Source organism: Ptychodera flava, chromosome 9 (genome assembly GCF_041260155.1).
Source record: "Ptychodera flava strain L36383 chromosome 9, AS_Pfla_20210202, whole genome shotgun sequence".
Lineage (NCBI taxonomy): Eukaryota > Metazoa > Hemichordata > Enteropneusta > Ptychoderidae > Ptychodera > Ptychodera flava.
This window is the reverse complement of record NC_091936.1, coordinates 5,871,894-5,894,073: the sequence shown is the minus strand read 5'-3', so window position 1 is coordinate 5,894,073 and position 22,180 is coordinate 5,871,894. Positions and strand designations below refer to the sequence as shown.

Genomic DNA, 22,180 nt, shown 5'->3' with positions numbered 1-22,180 from the left:
AAGAGTAATCACAATTCTGTGGACCATAATGGAAATATGTTATCAAACTTTTTGTGATATCTTCAGTAAAGAATACTCAATTTTGTGTTCATAAATTTAGTATTAGTTACGCCTGCTTGTTATAACTCCGTTTTTATCTTTTTGGTGTCCTTTTGGCTTGAAAGCTTGTCAGTATACCATTGTACAGTGTATGTCTATGAATTAAGGCTGACTTGTCCCATAATTAATTATCTTTTTTCTTGGCTAGGGGCATTGTTATGCAACAGACAGCACACACATATCATATCTGAACATTACACTGTAATAAGTTGTTGAGGAGCAATTTAGCACAGCTGTTGGTCTACTGAGTTTATTCAAGATTGTCACTCATCCAATAATACCAGTAACAGAATATAAGTACTGAATTTATATCTTTGGATTAATTATCTTACTTTCATTCATGTGGTACCATTTTACCTATAATCAAATTACTGACCATGACATTGATTGAAAAGAAACGGCATAAGGTTAAAGGTCAAATTGGCAAAAAAGAAGACTAAATACCTTGACTCTTCTGGCAGTGATAAAACTTTATTAAATTGTTAAATTGAATAATAACTTTGCGAAACATTAAATTGAGTTAAATTGTTGTGTATCCAACACAGTGTGAGGTTTTAAGTGGAAGACATTCCAAAAAGGTTTTAGCTTGGCCAAAACTTTTTACTAGTGGTGATAGGACATACCAGTATGTCAGATTTGTGATCAGGGTGAATGCCTGGAATACATGTACCTTGAGCAAACACACACACACACACACAGACGAAACATTTTATTAGTCTGATGCAAAATATTTATGTTATAGCTAAGCTTAACGTGCAGCAGATCTTTCCCCTAAGTCAGTACATGTACAGTAACAGTTAGCTGCATGCAATACGGCACCTTAGCGTACACCTTTTATCAACTAGATTACACCATAACTATATGTTTTGAGAACTGAACGGGCACTACTTTAGCAAAATACATTACAACAGAACGTTTTCTTGAAATCAAAATTATTCTTAAAATGAGCAAGTACATGATGGTGGTTGATTAAAGTTAAGTAGTGCACCACCACAGAGGTATGCAGGGCTTAATTAACTTCAATCAAACCTGCTCTATTAATCACCTCTGAGATCTTAGCCCAAAAGTCCTGTCATTGATGAGATATGTAGTAATGAAAGGAAGAATATGTTCAATTGAAATCACTTTGTTTTTGGTCAAAGCAGTAGAGTTGAAGCTATAGTGAGTATGCTGTTTCAACTTGGTGATCAAGTCACCTTGTTCGCGTGGTAGAAATATGACAACGTTGGAACACACTCTAATGAATCATAGCCTACACCAAAAATGAAAATCATTAATCCTCTGGAATGTATTGTAAATGTTATTGAATCTCCTTTGAACGCAATGGAAATCAACTTACATTTTGTCCTTGTCTTATTATGGTGGTGGTGTGCGGTCAACAACTCTGAGACTTACTTGCTTGGTATCTAAGAATTATCCATGCCGTGCATCAATATGTGTATGGAGATTTAGATCTACTTGGTGTTGACACTGACAGTAGTAGGCTGATAGGTTTCTCCAAACCACACCAGTGTAGGCATTGCTAGAAAAAACATGAATTAGATTATGAACATTTACATTGGCTGGACTTGACATTGAAATGGGATGACTGGATGTTCAGTGATTCCACCTTTTAATTGTAATACTTTGATGTTATCGGTAGCATCCATATCGGTACTCTATCCCTTTCCTTGCGTTAATTTGGAAACAATTTGGCTTGATGATGACATCTTGTACAATGTGGAAAAAAGTCTGGTGCAAACAGATTTCATAACATTAATAATGCTCACAGTGTATAGTAATGATCATCACTGCCCGTATAACAAAGACACTGGACAATTTTGAATCTCCCGACTAATGTCGTCGTTAAACCATAAAAAAATTGGGACGTTTATTATAAGAGTGATGTTGTAAATATCAATATTTTTGAGAAGAAATGTTGTGGTTGATTTACTGATATTTCAATTGAATTTTCAGAAATATCAATAGCATTTAAAACAAGGGAAAGTGGTGAATTGAACAGGCATACCGTTTTGATGATGATGACGTAGAAAGTTATAAGTACATAACAGTTTCACAAAAATTGATTGAAATTTGAAATTCGAATATAAATTTTTACATCTTGTGTACTCTCTGCTAATAATTGATATTAATTGTTACTCTCCTGACCAAAAGTGAATGAACATTTGTTAAAAGGCTGTCCAACCACCCAACACTTCAGCAATGGGTCCAAGACTAAGCTAGCAGCATACCAATCTCGCAATCCAATCTCGCATCTGAACCAATCCAGAGTGCTTGATTTGCACATGCAAGTTGGTATAGTAAGCTTATAATTCAGTGTATGCTGTGCGTGCTCAGAAATTGAACAGTCCCTAATATTGCATACATATTACTTTACTGCACTGTTCACAAGCCCTATTGGTTAACAGTTGATATTTTCTATATTGTTCAGAATGTTTATGTTCAGAACAAATTTACTGTAGAAGATACTTTACTTCACACCAGAGACTAACCAATCACGGTGCCGTGAGTTGATGACTCCATGATACAACCAATCAGTGAGCTGTAAGCGGACCTTATAGGACCACAAACACCAATCACTGTGGCCGGTACATGTGTCTATGACATAAATCGTAGGTCATTTTTAAACAGGACTGTGAGACCACAGCTGTTGGAGGTTCGATACATCCTGCGACAGCCGCTTTCAGCCTTCTTTCTCAGGGCCTTGGCTGTGTATCAAACGACAAGCGATGTACTGCACGAGTGAGACTGAGACTGTGAAAGAATTGAATATATGACGCTGTATACCAATTCCCCTGTAAGAAACTTGACGGTAACACGGATATAGCAGTTTTTGCAACTCTCTGGGCCACTGGTATCAACGACATAATTACCACTCATCGGATGAGTCATCCTGATGCTTCCAGAAACCATTATAGTGTTTCCCAGTGATATAAACTCGGTGGACTTACCAAGTCTTTGTTGTACTGGGTGGTTCCGCAGAGGCTTTACGTTTAGACGTCTTCAGGCTTCGGCGGTGTGGATCATTCTGCTGTTGGCGAGGGGAAATGCGTAATGTACATGCGAGGCTAGGCATTCCATGAATACAACGGCGGCGCAGCACCTGTGCAGGAGGGCGCCGCCAACGGCCGAAAGCCCACATTTCACTACACTCTCCCCTCTTTTATTTTCTGCAGGAATGGTTATTCTAGGGATCTAAAAAACTGAGATGTTAATTTTACAAGGCCGCCAGCTAGCAATGTTACTGGCTAACCTTGACACTTAAAATGGCTGCCAGCTAGCAATGTTACTGGCAGTAATTAAACCATCCCTAGTGATAAATTCGCCTTGTATTGTTAACTGTTGCCTTAAGGAGGCGCACCAAATCAGTCCCCCTTGTTTTGGCAACAGCTACGGCAACATCCCCTATTAAGGCTGGGGTGCTGATGGTAGTGCCCCCGAGATACGGAGAATCGGTTTCTATCAATAACCGATCACTGGGCACTTCTTTCAATGCTCTTCGTTGCCATTGGTCAAAATTGGCCGTTACGATGGAAAACCCGAAGTAGCAGTTTTTGAAAGCTTTTGTCCACCGCCTTACTGTGTTGATGGTACCTGTAAAGTTGTGGATATGAATACGTTGCCGTGGCGAACACCATTCCTTTACCATTTGGAGGGCTTGACAATGGACATCTGACCCATAGTGATCCCCATGGGGCCCCCTAATGTGCAGGATTAAGGGCTTCTCTGACACACACATAGCGAGTGCACGAGCCAGGACCCTTTCTTGGACGCTCCAGAACTTTGCTGGCTCTGTTCGGTCCAGGCCCACTTCTCCCAGGGCTGAAACTTGTGATGATGAGACATACTGCTTCAGGTCTTAAATACTTGCTCATCAGCGCTAGGGGCTTTCCTCGGGTGTATCCCTACTGCAATTTTCCACCCCCTAGGTCGCTCCAAGTTTGATGGAAAATACCCTGGGTCACAATAAACTTCTACGCCCCCAATGACTTTCACTGGGAATTCTGCCTTAGGGCCACCTGGCCATTCGGTCAATTCCCATGCTGTGGAAGGGTAGTTTTGACCACGAAGTTTATTCAGCACTCGGTCAATGTGGAAGTGAGAGTCAGCTGCTTCTAAGAGCTGGTGGGTAATGTTGACCATTTGAAACTGACGCCTGTCTCACTGGTTCAACAGGTTGGTCAGTTTGCTGGTCTGTTTCAGCAGCTAATTCTACCTGATCTCCCCAGGTCATGCCTTCCCTATTGTCCATGTCAGTTACATCAATTTGCACGTCCCCCTCTTGGGTTGGACTGTTAACAATTTGCACGTCCCCTCTTGGGTTGGACTGTTACCCTCAATATTAATTTTTACGTCCCCCTCATGGGTTGGACTGTTAACCGCTACTGTGAGTGAGTCCCCCATCAGGGCTGGACTACACTCGCCTTCCTCCATTGGTTTCTTGTTCTGCCAATGTGTCCCCCATTTGGGCTGGACTACAAAGGTTGACTGGAGCTCTATACTCACCCACTGATGGAGCTATGTGAGAGGTCAGAAATTGATAGTCTGCGCCCCCAATCTGCGCTAGCGCATTTCAATCTGCGCTATCAATCTGCGCTCCCATTCTGCGCTATCAATCTGCGCTCCCATTCTGCGCTCTCCAACTCTCAGGGTACAGATCATGTAGTGATTAGAATTCAAAGAATATCCAAGGTAAAAGGGACAACATATTACATTATTGTTTTGAAAACTTGTATTTTTGTCCATTACTTTTTTCCGAACGACTTTGCTCAAACTGTCTATAGTTAACTTTGTGGTAGATGGTTTGTTGCGTTATAAGCTTATGTGTCCGCACAGTAGGTCAACCTAATGTCCCCAAATAAAAGTGCATTGGTGAATGCAAGTGTTTTCACTGGCTAACTTCTTTTTCTCACTAAAATCTGCTTTACCTCATTCAAAAAAGATCGGACTGAACAGTTTCTGAGTTTGCCGAATCGGCACAACATCTTGCTGAGACACGCGAACACCGAATTTGACTGTCGTGTCTGTTTTCAAAAATATCTTCGCACTGACGTACGCATGAACTGTGTTCAGAAAGGTAGAACACTGCGGGACTAAACTGTGGTCACTGAAAAGCTAGAATTGTCATTGTGGAACAAAAAACTAAATTAAATGTCATCGTTGACGTGTCATTATGTTGAAAATCTAGTTCCAAAATGACTAATAAGTCACCAAAGTATCGGGAAAGTCAACTGCACAACCTAACCGATCGGGTATTTCCACATGAAGGAGCGACTTTGCACAATTTTTAAATATTGGTTATTAACTGTCCACTATCGAAGTTTGACGTCCCATGTATTTCTGTTATAGATATATATATATATATATCTGTTATAGATAACAGACTTGGAATATATGTTGAGTCCCATGTCAATACTAGACGTCACCACAACGAGGTACCTTGTATGTGGGCACGCTGGGTCTGCGTAATCGTCGATCATCCGATATTTATCGGCGATGTTGGGACTCTAATACCGAGACTACACTTGTCAAATCGCTGGTAATTCTATCCGATAAATATCAGAGATTTCACCCATGAATAGATCTGGCTCAACCCGGCGTTGTCAGTCTAACTCTAACTTTGATACAAGCACTGTACGAAAAGTCACATTTGTCATATGCTTTACCTGGGTGATACGAGACTTGTCAAAACGCAGGTAAGTATATCCAATGTAGGTGCTACCGAAGATTTCACCACCTCATTGATCTGGTTCAGCCCGACGTCGTCAGTCTGATTTTATTTACAATACTGGACAATACTACAGACTTGTCAAATCACGGGTAAATATCCGATATATTGGAGATTTCCCCTCTCCTCATATCTGTCTTAACAATCCTAATTTCCTGAAAATATCCGATATCACATAAAAGTGCAATGTCGCTGTATCCTAGTGTCTACTGTCTATACCATTGAGCATGACGTCGTGTCTTGTAAGATATGATTCCAGGTTTCGATGGATTAAAGCATATACTGCTGCATATGCGGCTTTGTTTGACCAGGAAACATGACGAGATACGACAGTTCTAAATTACCATGAGGGATACCTCTTCTGTTTTTAGCTCCATGGTATTACGAATCATCGTCTTTCCACAGTTTGTGGAGGGACAGTGTCAAAAGTTATGACAGAGGGACCGTGATACAAAGCGTAAAAGTTCTTAGAAACTCATGTCGATGCGATGTGCAATGATGACCAGATGCTTTTACAGACCCAGCAAGCTAAAGAACTAAATTCGGGACTATCTGTATCAGTTTTAGGTTACTGATCTTCAGAGCAACAAGCGTTCGTAGCCAAATAAAGAACGTCAAAAAATGTTGGGATAGACGTTAGTCGACGTAGTCTTCTCGTGAACGTCCTTGAACCAGAACCGCGACCTTTATTTTTGATGCGTTGCGTTGTGAAAGGATTCATATATGTATCGAAATATACATATTCACGTGACTGAACTAGTTTCGTGGTTGGTACAATTTAGCTATTCGAGGTTTTGGGGGTCAAAGATAAGCATTACGTAAATGATTCCATTTTGTGGAGATGGTGAAACATCGCCTGCTGTACGTTCTGTTCTGAATAGAACCGCCGGTTCCCATGGTGACCATGCGACGTCTGGGCTGTTGCCCGATTTTCCCATCGGGTTTCTTATACATGTAGTAGGCCTAACTGACTCTCTTGCTCCATTGCTAGTATTGTTGAAAAAGGGGATCAGATGTACGAATGTACGAATCTCTCTTTTATAAAATCCTTCTTGACAAAGACTATACCAGCTGTTTTCTTGTATGAACGTTTCACTTCGCAAACGGGCTCAATTTGAAAATTAAAAGCTAAACACCAAGGGTGTAAAACATTTTACTGGGCACTCTACCAGCGGTAGCGAAGACAAATTACACGGCGTCCTTGTATGATTGACTCGTTACGTCGTGCGCACTGTTGACAGTACAGTGGTCATGACTTTCTCTACCGCGAGTTCCACATATTGTCCATTTATATGTAATATTTCACGCAGGAAGCTGTCTGAAGGGGCTTCGCTACACGCCCCGGCGAAAGTGTCGGTGGTCTAACATGGACTACCGTGTTAGTTCATGGTCATATGCATGGTCAACCTTGGTAGTTCATGGTTGACCATGTTTGTTAAATGGCACAAATTACCATGGTTGTCCATGGTCACCAACCATGGTCAACCACGGTAAACCAAGGTAGTTAACCATGGTTAACCATGGTTGACCATGGGCATCAAACGTGGTTGACCATGTTATTAACCTTGGTCAACCATGATCACCGTCAAATGGTATTTGATGGTTTTTGAATCAAAAACTTGGGTCAAAAATTGTCAGAACTGAAAAAATCTTGGTATAAACCTCACCAAAACTCTGCAAAACACCAGTGATCCCTGACTGGTGTCATAATAACTTGACAGACTTGCTTAAGGATCAGCAAACTTAGCCTCCATTATAGTGTCCACTGCAATAACAGCCAAGCCCTTCAGATTCTATCAAGATCATCCTCCAACATCTTCTGATTGTTTCCCTGAATGTTCGATGAGCAAAATAGTCCAAACTTTCTCCCAAAATCGATGTTAAAAACACAGCTACTTTCCAGTTGTTCACTGAACAGACAATCCGTTTGAAGTGAATTTTTAAGATGGCTGCTTCAAATGAGCCAATCAAATGCATTGCTTTATGACATGTGACATCATGGTAAAGGGTCAAAGGTCCAATAACAATGGAGCTATGACCTTGCCTATGTTGATATCATGTTTCGAGGCAAACATTGAGTGAGACTGAGATAGTCTTAACTTCCTGCCATTGCAGCACTGTGCTGACCTCCATGTCAATAATTCCACGAAATTCAGCTCGATATTTGTCCACAGTCTTCTGACATGAACAAGAATACAGCAAATTGGTCTAAGCTTCCTGGGCAACGACATTAACTCTCTCTTACAACTATGAATGATGTCAAGAGACTCAACTATGTAGATATAGGAGTGTATTATACATACAGCCTATTATCAATATGATCATCAAGGAAGTTGGGCATCAAAATTAACTACCATGTGTCATCAAATATCATGGTCAACCATAGTTGACCATCGGTAACCACGGTCATAAATACAATCAGTCATCAAATACCATGGTCAACCATGGTAGCCGATGTCCATAAACAGGTCAGCCATGATAGACCGTGGTTAACTGTGGTAGACCATAGTATTAGAATGCCTACTGTGGTCTCATATCATGGCCAACCATGGTAGTTCATGGTCAAACATCAAAACCATCAAATACCTTGTTGACCATGGTAACCACAGTTGACATTTCGCCGGGGCTAGGCCTACAGCGAGATTTTTCCAATCATAACTTAGTCAAAGGAGGTCTTTTTAAACCTCCATGTTTCGATCAAGTTTGCCTTCAAGTTGCTCTCTATTTTCAAATTGAACGTGCCCTGTCGCACAACCGTTTTCCTTGCTATAAAATTGTAGATAATATTGGTAAAAAGACGTCGAGTGCAACCGCCCAAAACGCAGAGTCATGTTTTGGCTAGAGTTGGATATTTCGTCTTCACATCTGTGGAAAAGTTTGCAGTAATCTCGAACGAATCTATTTAGTTTTCACCACTCAAATTAACTATTTTATTGGTTTAGCTACTGTAATAGTGATAGTTGGGTTGAAAATGAGCTGATAGAGATGCTCAGCTTGTGAAATTATTGAGAAATTACAGGGACATGCTCGTGAGGGATTGTGACCAGAGAAAGATTTACGGACTGACCATTGTTTACAAGAGCGGAACTTCAATCGCAATTTTGTGCTTGTTAGTCCAATCGTTCCGCATTAACATGGTTTCAACAATCGAAAGAGGAGTACATACATTTATGAGAGAGCGTGTGTCTATGGAATTGTAGTACGTAATTTATTATCTTTGCAGACGTGACACCACCTTTCCTTGATTATATCAGGACAGGTTGATGCGGTGACAAGGAAGTACATTGTCGTTTCTGACCTCCTCGCATGATATAAACATAAAGCTAGAACGAATGTCATAATTTGTTGATCAATGCCAGCTACGATCATACATGAAAACAAGGGAGCAGCATTGAAAGTGCCACAAAAGTTATGCAGTTTTAGTCATGGGTCGTCCTTGTGGACGATTGAAAAAACTATTTACAGTTCGAACCAACCACTGAAGTTGAAATGACTGGTAGAAATCAGAGCGTTCCAAGTTCACAGGCATTCACTTCTTGCATGATATGACTACATGTAAATCGTCTTCCTGTTATCAAGTGCAAATCTTGAAAAATCGAAAACATCTCGAGAAAATATATCATTGTTTTTACTTGTCTTCTGCGATGTGTTATGGCATCAACTTACCTAATCGTCACCGTCATAGTATCAGTTTCTTCGACATCACTCTCTCAGATCAGTGATGTCATCTTTATTTGAGAAATTCATTAAATCCTCAATCGGAGTCAAACTCACAACGTGAGCACTCAGTCAGAGAAACAATATTTATAGTGACAGGCCAGGCATTGTATTGCGTTATGTGAGACAGAAAGACATGATTTACATTTCCCTTTACGATTTTCGCGATTTTGTGCACAATTACTGTGAATTACTTTGGCAAGTTTACTCCCAACCTACCTTCCTGATCAGTACATAGCCAGATAGCCATTGTGTCACGTCATCTACAGGTCACCGGCCGCACACGCGTGTATTCAGCTAGCTTGACGTCAATTGACGTAGACTTGTCAATCATCATCACGGACATTGCGAACAGGTTAACGTTAGAAGTGTCGGGCTCAAACGTTTCTCTGAACATGAACAGAAATGCTCAATATCGACAGAGAAATCGTAAAAAAAGGTTTAAATAGTGACGGTAACCCAAACCAAAAGTTTGTATCCACTTGCGCTTCCGTAGGCCATCCTACAAACTTCTTCAATCAATGTCGCGAGTCGCGAGGTTGCTGTAGTCGCTGGTAGCAAGCCCTGCCACTCCCTTTTACTACATGTACTTGATCATTTCTCAACCTTTTTATATGAGAAAGAAAATTCATCGAATGTCTTCTTCATAGCCCTAAGGATCCATGAGACTATAACTGTATGTCGCGCTTGATTCGGAATTGCATTCGATCTTACAACCAGTCTTCCTGACGGTCGGTATGGTGTACAAGTGTCGGTATGGTGTACAAAAATACAAGTCTATTTCAACACTAAACCATGCCATGTCTTATTATTTAGCGGGCAGCTATATCGCGGCAGTGTCACAAATGCCACCGTAATGACTAAAATCAAAACATTCATGGAACGAGAGAGCAGAATGGGAGTGCAGATTGATAGCGCAGAATGGGAGCGCAGATTGATAAAGCAGATTGAAATGCGCTAGCGCAGATTGGGGGCGCAGACTGTCGATTTCTGACCTCTCACATACCTGACTGATGACTCTTCTGGTGGGCCCTCCAGGACTGGCATTTCTTTGGTTGGGTGTTCTTCTCTGGCCTCCACCCCTTTGGCGTCTACCTGTCGAAATTCATCCCGTTGTTCTTCTGTTAACCGGCCGAGAAGGATGACGAGGATCCTCCAGTGCATCAACACGGCCGGTGAATTGGGCGGATGTAGCTGGAATTTCGACGGTGTAGCCCATCCATTGGCCTGGCACAGTTTCTTCATCATGAGGCAGTTGGCCTTGGACAGCACAGAGGTCTGAGGGATTTTCCTCAGACAGTGCTTCCTGACGTGCTGGAGTAGGTCGAGGATGGTCTTCTCTGGTCCAAGGATCCAGCCCACTATTTTGAGCAGGGCATTGGTTACTTCAACTGCCTTCATGATACGGGGGTTTCTCCTGTAGGCTCGGATGGATATGACCCCTAAGCAATGACGCTTCAGCTTTCTCGATTCCTTACCACACCCAGGAACTGGACATGCACAGGTACGCTTGGCTGGGTGTGGTTGCTGACAGGAGACCTTTGATGTTGATGGTTGCCCCCGCTGATCCTGTCCAAACCAATTTACCACGCGCCTCGTCCGCTTTCCTCCACGCTGGATAGTCACCTCCAGAGTACTGTCCTCGTACTTCCTCTTAGTCTTCTTGGAGGGTTCCTCCATTACAGAGGATTTCCCTCTACCCTTCCTGGGTTGCCCATGATGGCTAGCTTTTTCCCCAGGTCGAGTTGCTGATGCTGATTTTGTTGCAGCTGCAGGTCTGATGTTTTGACGCTGCCTTTCTTCGGAAGTACGAGCCAGGGGTGCAGATGGCTTCGCCCGTTCGCCGTCCTTAGCTGGGGGTTGATCCCTCCTTCTACGTTGGGGCGAAGCTGGTCTTGATGGTGAGACTCCCCTGGATGTTGATGATATTCCTCTGGAGGGAGAGTCCTTCTTTGTGCCGTGATGTTCTGATGACTCGATGACCTCCCCCGACGATCGATGTATGTGCTTGACAACTGTCAAGCCGGGTTGGGTCTTCAAGCGGACATCACGGCTAGACTCATGCGTGGAAGAACTTGGTGGATGAGCTCTATGCCTTTTCGGGATCCTGTTCTTCTTTGGATCCCGATGGAGAAGATGCCGATATAACCACTCTTCAGGAAACACTACGTCTGCCTCCCTCCGAGTGTCTTCTACCCAGCGCCAGTGATTACGCTGGACAGCCAGTTGGTATTGGCGCATCAGCATCCTCTCCTTCCGGTGATAAGGGACGTTGGCCATACCTATCCCGTACACTAACCTCTTGGGCGGCAGGAGGATCCGGTCCTGGTCGGCTTCCTCCACCTCAGCCCAAGATAGGTTACGGGTCTCACTCCCACGATGTCGCCGGGAGTGCTCCATTGTTTCTGTGAAAAGAGAAGTAATTCGGAGTGCATGTTAGTTACACCTTAACGTTTTGCCAATTTGTGTGCATGCCGGGTGTTCTTACCTGCAATTTGGACATGTAAAGATGTCATGTGTCTTTACATCCTTTGGTGTAACATTCACACACGCTCCGTGGAACCATTCATAGCAAAAGTCACACTGCACCATAAATTGACCATCATCTGGCTGTCTGCAGATGCAATACAGTTCCCCAGTGTCATCCATGCCACTTTTTAGGACTTTCTGGTAGGATATCAACCATTTTGGAAGTTCTTTATCCTCACAGCGTTTCAGGCGATCATGGTGGATGGTCAGTATGTCTCTTCGCAGTTTGATGCGGAATAGGTAGGGTGTGAGCTTAGCAATGATGATTCCTGGACCTTTCCAAGGCGAACAAAGTTTGCGACACTTCCCTTTGGCAGATCCTGTGTCCAGCAGATAGATAGGATCACCATCTTCATAGGAGTGCGTTTTCACCCAAAGGTCGTAATCTCTTTTCATCCGTTCTTGTGTTGTAGAGATGTTGGACAGGCCACCTGGATCCCAAGGCCAGTCCCTCTCATCTCTCGTCGTCCCTTTATCGGCCGCCCCTGTAACTGGAGTACTGTATCCTGTTGGTCTTTGTATCTTTGGTACTCCAGTTCCGTTTAGCCCACTTACCAGCCGAGCTTTAGGGTTCTTACCTTTAGGACTGTCAGTTGGTAATCGGACAACATCATCCACAACAACCTCTGGTACAGGCTTAATATCTGTTGAGGTGACATTAACCTCTGGCTCCTTTGCCGATGGAACATATGGGTTTAGTTGTTCGTCATTCAATATGTCACTTACCTCCATGGCATGTTCGGTGTTGTCCTTTGTGTCCGTTGCGTTGATAACAACCTTTTCTGTAGGTTTGTTATCTGCTTCAATAGTTTGGATGACCTCTTGCTCTTTGGAATTCGCCTCTGCCAGTAAAGCTTTCGAAGTTTGATGTTCAACCTTTGTTGTTGCTTCCTTGGCTTGCTCGGTTTCATCCCTTGCATCAGAGCTTGGAGGTACTTCAGTTGTTAGTCTGTCTTTATTACCTGGTGTCACCCCTGTAGAGGTTGGTGACACACTTTTCTCACAGACTTTTTCCAGCTCACTAGGTGGTGTTGTTTCGGTGAAACTCTTTTCTTCCTTAGAAGCATTGAGGCCCTTGGTATCGCTATGGGCCAAACTCAGGCCTCCGGGTTTGACCCTTTGGTGTTTAACTGCTTGGACAATGTTTTCTTTTCAGGTGCTTCTGCCCTCTTTGGGTTTTGGTGTGGGCAGTCCCTTTTGAAATGTCCAATTTCTGCACACACCTAGCAGCAGCGATTTCTTGGAGATGGTGATCGGCTTCTAGGAGCTTGTTTTTGACTTACCACAGGTGCAGCCAACAGAGCTATTCATCGAAAAAGCTATTCCAGGAGCAATTTCTGAGGGCAGGGGAAATTTTAATTTTGCTAGGGCAGGGGACATGTTTTTAGGTGGTAGGGGAGCAAATTTTAGGTTTTTTTGTAGGGCAGGGCGGATATCGGTTGATTGTCGTGGGGACAGGGCTTTGCAAAAAACCTTTTTAGGGGAATTGTTTCCAGGGCAGGGGAAATTGGCAACTTTTTTTTCGCCACAGGGCGAGGGAGCTTCAAAAATTCACAGTGGGGAGGGGAAACAGGCAAAAATCAAAAATATGTGGGGAGTGGGTAAAAATGAAGTTTGAGTGTGGGAGGGTAGGTCCAAAAATTTTCTGTGAGAGGGCAAATTATGAACAGCTAATTAATTACCCTCTTGTCTTAAAATTAGTCAGTTCACATTATTTGTCATGCACAATATATCTTATCATAGTAAGGACCTTTTTAAAAGTGCATTGTTCGTTGGCTGCACCTGTTACCACCTTTGTGAGTTCTGCTAATTGGGATGTTACAGTCTGTAGTGTTGCCTCATAGCAGACATCTGGGTTTCCATGCGTGACATCCTCCCCTCCATTGCACTTGTTCCATCTATCTTACTAGCTTGGAACTTCATGCGTTGTTCTGGAGGTGACCTCCTTCGTTCTTGGTCATATCGGGATGTTGACCGCACTTCGTAAATGTCCCTCGTCCGGTCTGGCTCTGGACTAACAAACCGCACTTCTCTTCTGCTGGTTCTGGCACCAAATATTTCCCGGTGGTTATATTGGTACCATTTAATACTATCCAAGGCTGTCTCGATGCTTGCAGGTCTTTGGTTGGCTACCGACTCACCTGCTTCACGATCGTAACATCCTTGACAGAACTTCATGACAGCCTGTTGGTCCAATGTAGCGTCACTATAATCCCGGAAGGCACGTGCTGCAAGAGAATATACCCTACCTGCCCATTCTTCTAAAGTTTCGTCAGGATGTTGTCTTGACTGGGCAAATTGAAGCTGGGTCGATTCGGGAAGATCTCGTGAACCGAATCGCTTCTCCATCTTTTTTATCAACTCATGGTAGCTGATCTCCTGATTACGTTCGGTGACCATGGTATAATAATCACTTGCCTTGCCATCCAGACACCAGCACAGATAATTCTTGCAGTCACTGAAGGACAGGTCTTGCGTCTCAGCAAACTTGGTGAACTTCAGCTGAAACGCTCGCCAATTACCAGACCATCATATACCAAAGTCTTGGGCACTGATACGGGATAGATGGTCGATATTGATCTGTCCTTCTACGACGCTGGTAGTATGCTGGCTCCCTTGGTACTTCTGTCTCATAGCCCCCATAATACTCTCCAGTAGTTGGAGGATATCGGTCGGGTGTCGGCTGATGAGACATTGGAAACTCCCGATGGTCTGGTGGATAATCACCGAAATCTGACCTCTCTTGCCTTCTCCGACCTGCGTAACGTTTTCGCCAACTCTCCCTCTCGGAAGGTCTGGTACCTACCTGCCCAGGCGAAAGTGAACATGGTCAACCAGGAATTAACATTCGGATAGTTTTCAATCGGATTCGAACCCACAACATACGGCATCAGTCGCCTAGCTGGGAGGCCACAGACAGAACCAGTCGGCTAAATCTCCACTCCCAAAAAGAGTGGTTCAATAGCCGGCTAAGTTGTTACATTTTTTTTCTGACTGAGACCGCTCAACACGTTGTAGAGTTCGTGAAGCACTCACGCACGCATGTTCACTATCATACATCGCACATACACACTTTATCGAAGCGAAGAAACAAATTTCATCGCTTTAACTGGGCGAACGATAACCTCGGGGACAATTCTGTCCACCAGCAGTGTTACCTACCCAGGGTAGAAAATTCGGATAGTTTTCAATCGGATTCGAACCCACAACATACGGCATCAGTCGCCTAGCTGGGAGGCCACAGACAGAACCAGTCGGCTAAATCTCCACTCCCAAAAAAGAGTGGTTCAATAGCCGGCTAAGTTGTTACATTTTTTTTCCTGACTGAGACCGCTCACACGTTGTAGAGTTCGTGAAGCACTCACGCACGCATGCTCACTATCATACATCGCACATACACACTTTATCGAAGCGAAGAAACAAATTTCATCGCTTTAACTGGGCGAACGATAACCTCGGGGACAATTCTGTCCACCAGCAGTGTTACCTACCCAGGGTAGAAAATTCGGATAGTTTTCAATCGGATTCGAACCCACAACATACGGCATCAGTCGCCTAGCTGGGAGGCCACAGACAGAACCAGTCGGCTAAATCTCCACTCCCAAAAAGAGTGGTTCAATAGCCGGCTAAGTTGTTACATTTTTTTCTGACTGAGACCAGGAATTAACATGTTAGTTCATGGTCATATGACCATGGTGTACCATGTTAATTCATGGTCAACCATTGACGACCATGTTTGTTAAATGGCACAAATTACTATGGTCTACCATCGTCAACCATTGCCAAAAAACCATGGTCAGCCATGGCTATATGACCGCGGTCAACCATAGACGACCATGTTTGTTAAATGGCACAAATTACTATGGTCTAACATGGTCAAACATGGCCAACAAACTCATGGTCAATCATGATCAACCACAGCCACCACCGTGGTCAATGACAGGTGACCATGGTTTTTAAGAGTGTTATGAACTTTGCACCAAGTTTGGGCAATAGTAAAAAATACATATTTGCACAGAGAAGTAGAAGTTAAATTGTGTTTGTTTGTATGGAGTGTGCATGAAGATTAGGGGCGGGGTTCATATGAAAGGCATGGTAACTGCTGGCTAAACAACAGCATACACACTACCTGTAATATTTCACGGTATTCAGATTATTGTAAATCCTGACATTGTCTTTTCCACAGCAATTCTGACAGTCAGCATGTGGTACATGACATCATTGTGCTGTTTCTTCCCCTGTATCGTATACAAATGATAGTTTTCTAAAGTGACATATAAATGTACCCAGGACCCAGTAACTCTTTTGATACGTTTACCTTGTGAGCAGCAGATTCTAAAATTCACCTTAGAGTCATGTATACAGATGCCAGAAGGTCTGAACAGCCATGAAAAAGTTGAGAGGATATACTTCCAACACGTCTTCATTCCAGTGGACACATTCAATCACACTTGACTGTAAAAGAAAACCCTCAGGCAATAAATGTTTCATTAAAAAAACAATATATTACTGTACAATAAAACAAATATCTCTTCTATTATGAACATACAATAATTGTAGTTTCAACATGAAATGAGCTGTTAAATATATGTTTTCATTGTAAATATTAGTTAGATACAAAATAAAAACGTTTGTACTTTGATCTATTATACTGGATACTGAATGCAAAATATTAATGTTAGTAGAAAACATCTCTATATATGTTGGAAGAATAACCAACATTTTAGGAAATGAATTATACATGAAAGTCTGTTGATAAATTCTGTCTGTTTAAAAATGCTTTGACAGATTATACAGATACGTCATCACAAAGTGAAACATCACAAATTTTAACAAGTACATGTAACTTTTTATAAAAATATATCAATATTGAATTTAGTGTTAGAAGAATAATGATTATAAATTCTTGGTACTTTTGTTGATATCTTTTTTGGATTACACGTACTAAGTGCAATCTGATAATGGAATATACAAAAGAATAGCAAAATCTGTCCTTTGAAAGACCAACGGTAAGATCAACAGATCGCAATATTTAAAATGTGTATCAAATGGAAACTGATCAGTTAAAAAATGTTATGTTAAATTCACACACATATATATATATATATATATATATATATATATATATATATATATATATATATATATATATATATATATATATAAATTTAACTATGAAAAACTTATTCAAAAACTGTGTAATTTTTGTTACGTGTACTTTGTTGACAAATAAAATTCACTTTATATATTTCAAAATGCCTTTCCTGAAAATGAAGTGTACATGGAAAACATGAGAACTTTGATTTGATGTTTTATCATTAGATGTTGAGTTTCAGCCAAAATAAACAAGGCATCATGGTAAAACAATGTTCAATTGCTACATGTAAAAATCAGGATCAGGTCTGTGGTGTCCTTTACATGGTAAGAGCTGATGAACAGTAAAACTTGCACAAGAAATGAATCACAGTACAAACCATGCCACCACCCGCACTACTTGGAAAGAGAGTAGTTGTATCAAGTCCAAAAACATTTCTTCCATCATTAAGACATCGAATGATCAGCACCTGAGACGAGAATAAAACTGTATCATGTCCGATTTATACTATGTTATTCCTGTGCACTGCATGCAGTAGAGTTGCTACCATAAGTACCATACCAATCCATAATCGATATGAACAGAGATCACTTCTTGTCGCCATATGTTCTCAACTTCTCAAAGAACAGTGGTTGGTTTGAAATAGTCCCCTAAGGTGTGGAAAGGTCGAAGTAGCAAACTCTCAGTTGAAACGTCACGAAAAGGCTGGAAAATTCAACATGTCCACTGCCACGGCCATACACTGTAAATAACGGACATCCACTGATCGAAGTTTAACTTACATAAACTCTAAGTCTCTAACGCAGGCAACGTCCTTCAATCATTACAGTTGTTCTCCTAAACCTCTTCTGTGTTCCCTTCATCATCGACTGAGAGAAGTAATCGACGATTTCTCCCAAAAACCGTGGCTTAATGGAGTGAATGATTATCCAGACTAACATATTCCAACACTGGAATTCAAAATGGCAACCTTGGCAAAATTGGCCAATCAGAAGTCTTGTTTTACAACACGTGATGTAGTAAGGTCAAAGTTCGAATACATGATGTCTGTTTGACCTGTGACCTCCTGGCTGCTGCCGCTGCCTTTTCAAACATTAGTTTTGCGAGAATGGGAGAGTATATTACTTTTATGCCAACTTTTATACACTATAAATCAGTCAGTGTACCTCTATGGCCTTCCGACATGTATGATTATGCAAGTAACTATCGTGAGTAGTCAGATTTTAAGCCAATTACCTTTCTAAATGTGTTTGCATGTATCAACGTAGGACAGTAACACTTTCTGATCGACACATGACTGAGGCAATGGCCTTATTTAGTGCTCGGTGCTACACGGCAACACAGAAAAACCTTGAACAGGGCCCATGGGCTAATTTGCAGCTATTCAGTGGTATGACTTGTAAACCAAACAAAAAAATTGTAGTTTCTTTTCCTGAAATTTGTCACGGCTTTTTTGAAACTTATCATTTAAAAACATTAATGTCCAGAGAAATAACCTTCATGCATTGATGTTTTTCAGTACATTTATTTCATATTCCAAGGTAATGGTTTGATAAATTTGTGCATTCCACAAATTGACCTATCTAATTTTTTTTTCAAAAATAGTATTTCTCAAATCGTTAATCCTTTGACTTTTCTTTTCTTAAGGATTATGTGGTATTTACAGTACATACCACCTATAACTTACTTCGATTTTGTTTATTTATTGAGTGATTATGATATTTGGCATCCTGTTGTCTTCATCGTTGGACACGTGTTAAATTCTGCCTGAAAATATTCTTTATGATATGTTGAAGAGAATTTTGCAATATTACAATTTAACCAAAATAAAAATTTAAAACATGGTCATCAAGAAAATTTGTCATTCTAGGACGATGGTCGCATTGATAACGATGGTCAGAAATATAATCAGTCATCAAATAACATGGTTGACCATGGTTGCCGACAATCATGAACAGATCAGCGATGATAGACCGTGGTCAACTGTGATAGACCAAGGTATTTGACTGCTTACTGTGGTCTCATATCATAGCCAACCAAGGTAGTTCATGGTCAAACATCAAAAACCATCAAATACCCTGTTGATCATGGTACATCACGGTTGACATTTCGCCGGGGTGTGGAAGTTCCCGCCATGTACGTCTTCGGGTAGCTTCATGATGTTGGGTCAGTTCATCTACCCTATCCATCCACTCTTTCATGCTGTCTTTTACACTCCCTTCGGATTCACTGTCCAATTCCCCCTGAGTAGGTGGGATTATGGCATGTGCACCTTTAGTTTGTGTCGGTGGTGAAGATTGGTGTTTCCGTTTAGTTTCGAAAACAGCCATCTCCATAAATTTATCTGAAGGGGTGAACCGTGGTATCGAGCAGACCATTTCATATGTGATCTTACCGTATTTCTGACGCAATTTATCCATCTTCTTTGCAATTTTCCTTCCAACACCAGGTAAGTATTCCAGTTCTTTAATGGTGCAGGTGTTGAGATCAATCTCCATGATTGCGCCAGATGGAATATTTAATTCCCAAATATAAAGTTACAGATCAGTACTTTATTTCAACACAAGCAATAATATGCGTAATGCCAACAATAATTGCCTGGCAATGATTTGTGTTGTTTTATTAAAATTACACACCAGTATTCTATTTCAACACAAGCAATAATATGCGTAATGCCAACAATAATTGCCTGGCAATGATTTGTGTTGTTTTATTAAAATCACAGACCAGTATTTTATTTCAACACAAGCAATAATATGCGTGATGCCTACAATAATTGCCGGGCAATGATTTGTGTTGTTTTATTGCTGAACTGGTGCTAATAATAAAAATGTTTATTACCCGCAATACAGTACAGAGTAATACAGAAATATGATGTAAAATAACTCAAATATTACCCGCAATAAAATACAAAGTAATATATAGTAAATGGCACTGTAAAATACAATTACTCGCAATAAAATACAGAGTAACAATAATGTAATACTGTCGGAGTGTTACTCAAATTTCCCACAATATGTCAGCAAAATGTTACGTGACTTTGCAGAGAAATTGACGTAAAGTGCTTTCTTTATTCAATAAAATGCACAATAGCTAGGTCGGAACACAACAAAAATTCAGTTCCTTAAAAAAACGACTTTCTAAAAATGTCTAGAAACTCGAAAATAAAAAAGGTGTTTTACAACAAAAACGAGAAACGAGGCACAAAAATACAAAAATACAAAAAAACGACGTCTCGAAAGAATGGAAACGAGACACGAAAAGGGAAAAAAATGTCCCTCAAAATGACCAAAGAACTGTGCGTCACCGGTCTAAAATTGATGTTTCATGAGCACAGAATGAAAAAAGAACTTGAGATGTTAATGTTCCCCTATTACGCTATTTTTTGCACCACTGAATGGTAAAATTCCGAAACTGGTGGTGAATATTTCGTTAACCGCACAAAAATGCGCAGTGAAAACGTGGTGTGCGTAATTCGCTATTGTCAGCAAGAAAAAGGTGTGAAGAAATCTGGCTGCCACCACAGAAATACCACACAAAAATTTCCCGCCAACAATTTATTTCACCCAAACAATGAGCGAATATGAACTTACGTCCAGATGAGGAAACTTACTTAAAACAGTTACAGCGAAGTTACCTTTTCCTGTTCCGTCGCAAGCTTTACAGCAACACCTGGAAGCTTGTTCTTGATTTTCTCTTAGCCGCCACTAGCTTCTAAGTCTCTCACCCGAAGAAACTGTGCTACAGCTAATTTATTTGGGGCAAGTGTTGAAAATCAAAAAAGCACTTGGGCGTCCCAACTCTACTCGTAAAACTTTCCAAGCACTCTGGCGTATTCTACCTACTCGTATACTCGTACTTTCAATTATGAATACGCCACGTAACTCTACTCGTATCACTTTCAAGTGGAAGGCCACGTCACGAGTTTTTCCGTGAGGTACTCCGACTTCTACTTAGAAATAAAACTCTAAGTTTTCTCGCCTTTTCCCACAAAGGTTCGGAAAAGTCGCAGCGCCAATTATAGTGTTTCCCAGTGATATAAACTCGGTGGACTTACCAAGTCTTTGTTGTACTGGGTGGTTCCGCAGAGGCTTTACGTTTAGGCTTCGGCGGTATGGATCATTCTGCTGTTGGCGAGGGGAAATGCGTAATGTACATGCGAGGCTATAGGCATTCCATGAATACAACGGCGGCGCAGCACCTGTGCAGGAGGGCGCCGCCAACGGCCGAAAGCCCGCATTTCACAACACCATGGAGCTACAGCTCTTGACTCCATGGCAGAGTCCATGGACTCACATGACGATCAACAATACAAATGTCTTAATACTTATCAATTTCTACAAGATAACAAGGACAGACTTCGTTTGAAACTTGTACCTACTGTCGAATTCATTGTTTGTTGGCATATTCCAAGCAGGAGCTCGCCCTTTCGCTGACTTGCCGATCGTGATTTGACGAACAAACATCGGAACAGGCGACTCGCGACTTTCAGACGACAGCAAGTAAACCGGAAATATTGTTTACACATGCGCAGACACCCCAAAACCGGGCCAGGTATAGTTTACGCTTGAAATCGTTTTCAAAAGTCAATTAAAGGTCGTTTGGTAGTAGTAGTTCTCTCTAAATGGGCAAATGTTACGACACAACAACTTTCGAAAGCACGGCCATGGCAGCACAGGTGCCTGGGTTGCCGGTGTACATGCATAGAGAGAGATGGGAAGGTTTGACACGATTTTGCCCTCCGGAATGAAAATCCAATAAAATACGGGGTTTACAGTCAAATAAAAGGTCTACACCGATATCGAAATACCTCTTGCCTTTAACGCTCAAGTTTCAAGAGGGCGAACTAGCATTTAGTCTCAATATTGGCCCAACACTCTCTGGTAACCCAGTTCATCAGGCTGTTACGTACGGCAGCCATTTTGATAACTACATTCTTTCCCATAGTGCAGTGTGGGTTCATTTGCATTGCACATGAACCCGTGACCCGCAACTGCTAAATTTAAATCCAC

The 22,180-nt window shown here is 41.6% G+C and overlaps 1 protein-coding gene across 1 annotated transcript; it reads right to left on the bottom strand.

Moving 5' to 3' along the window:
- Positions 1–10,501: 10,501 nt before the first annotated feature.
- On the bottom strand, positions 10,502–21,270 carry LOC139139717 (uncharacterized). Its single transcript, XM_070708578.1, has 2 exons — positions 21,226–21,270; positions 10,502–11,949 (listed from the first exon to the last, which is right to left on the bottom strand). The coding sequence occupies exon 2, from the start codon at positions 11,942–11,944 to the stop codon at positions 10,502–10,504; it is 1,443 nt and encodes a 480-aa protein (XP_070564679.1). The 5' UTR covers positions 11,945–11,949; positions 21,226–21,270.
- Between the last annotated feature and the right edge of the window lie 910 nt (positions 21,271–22,180).

What these genes read in the sequence shown, in the direction of transcription:
- LOC139139717 (XM_070708578.1), bottom strand. Translation starts at nt 11,944, where the DNA reads ATGGAGCACTCCCGGCGACATCGTGGGAGTGAGACCCGTAACCTATCT.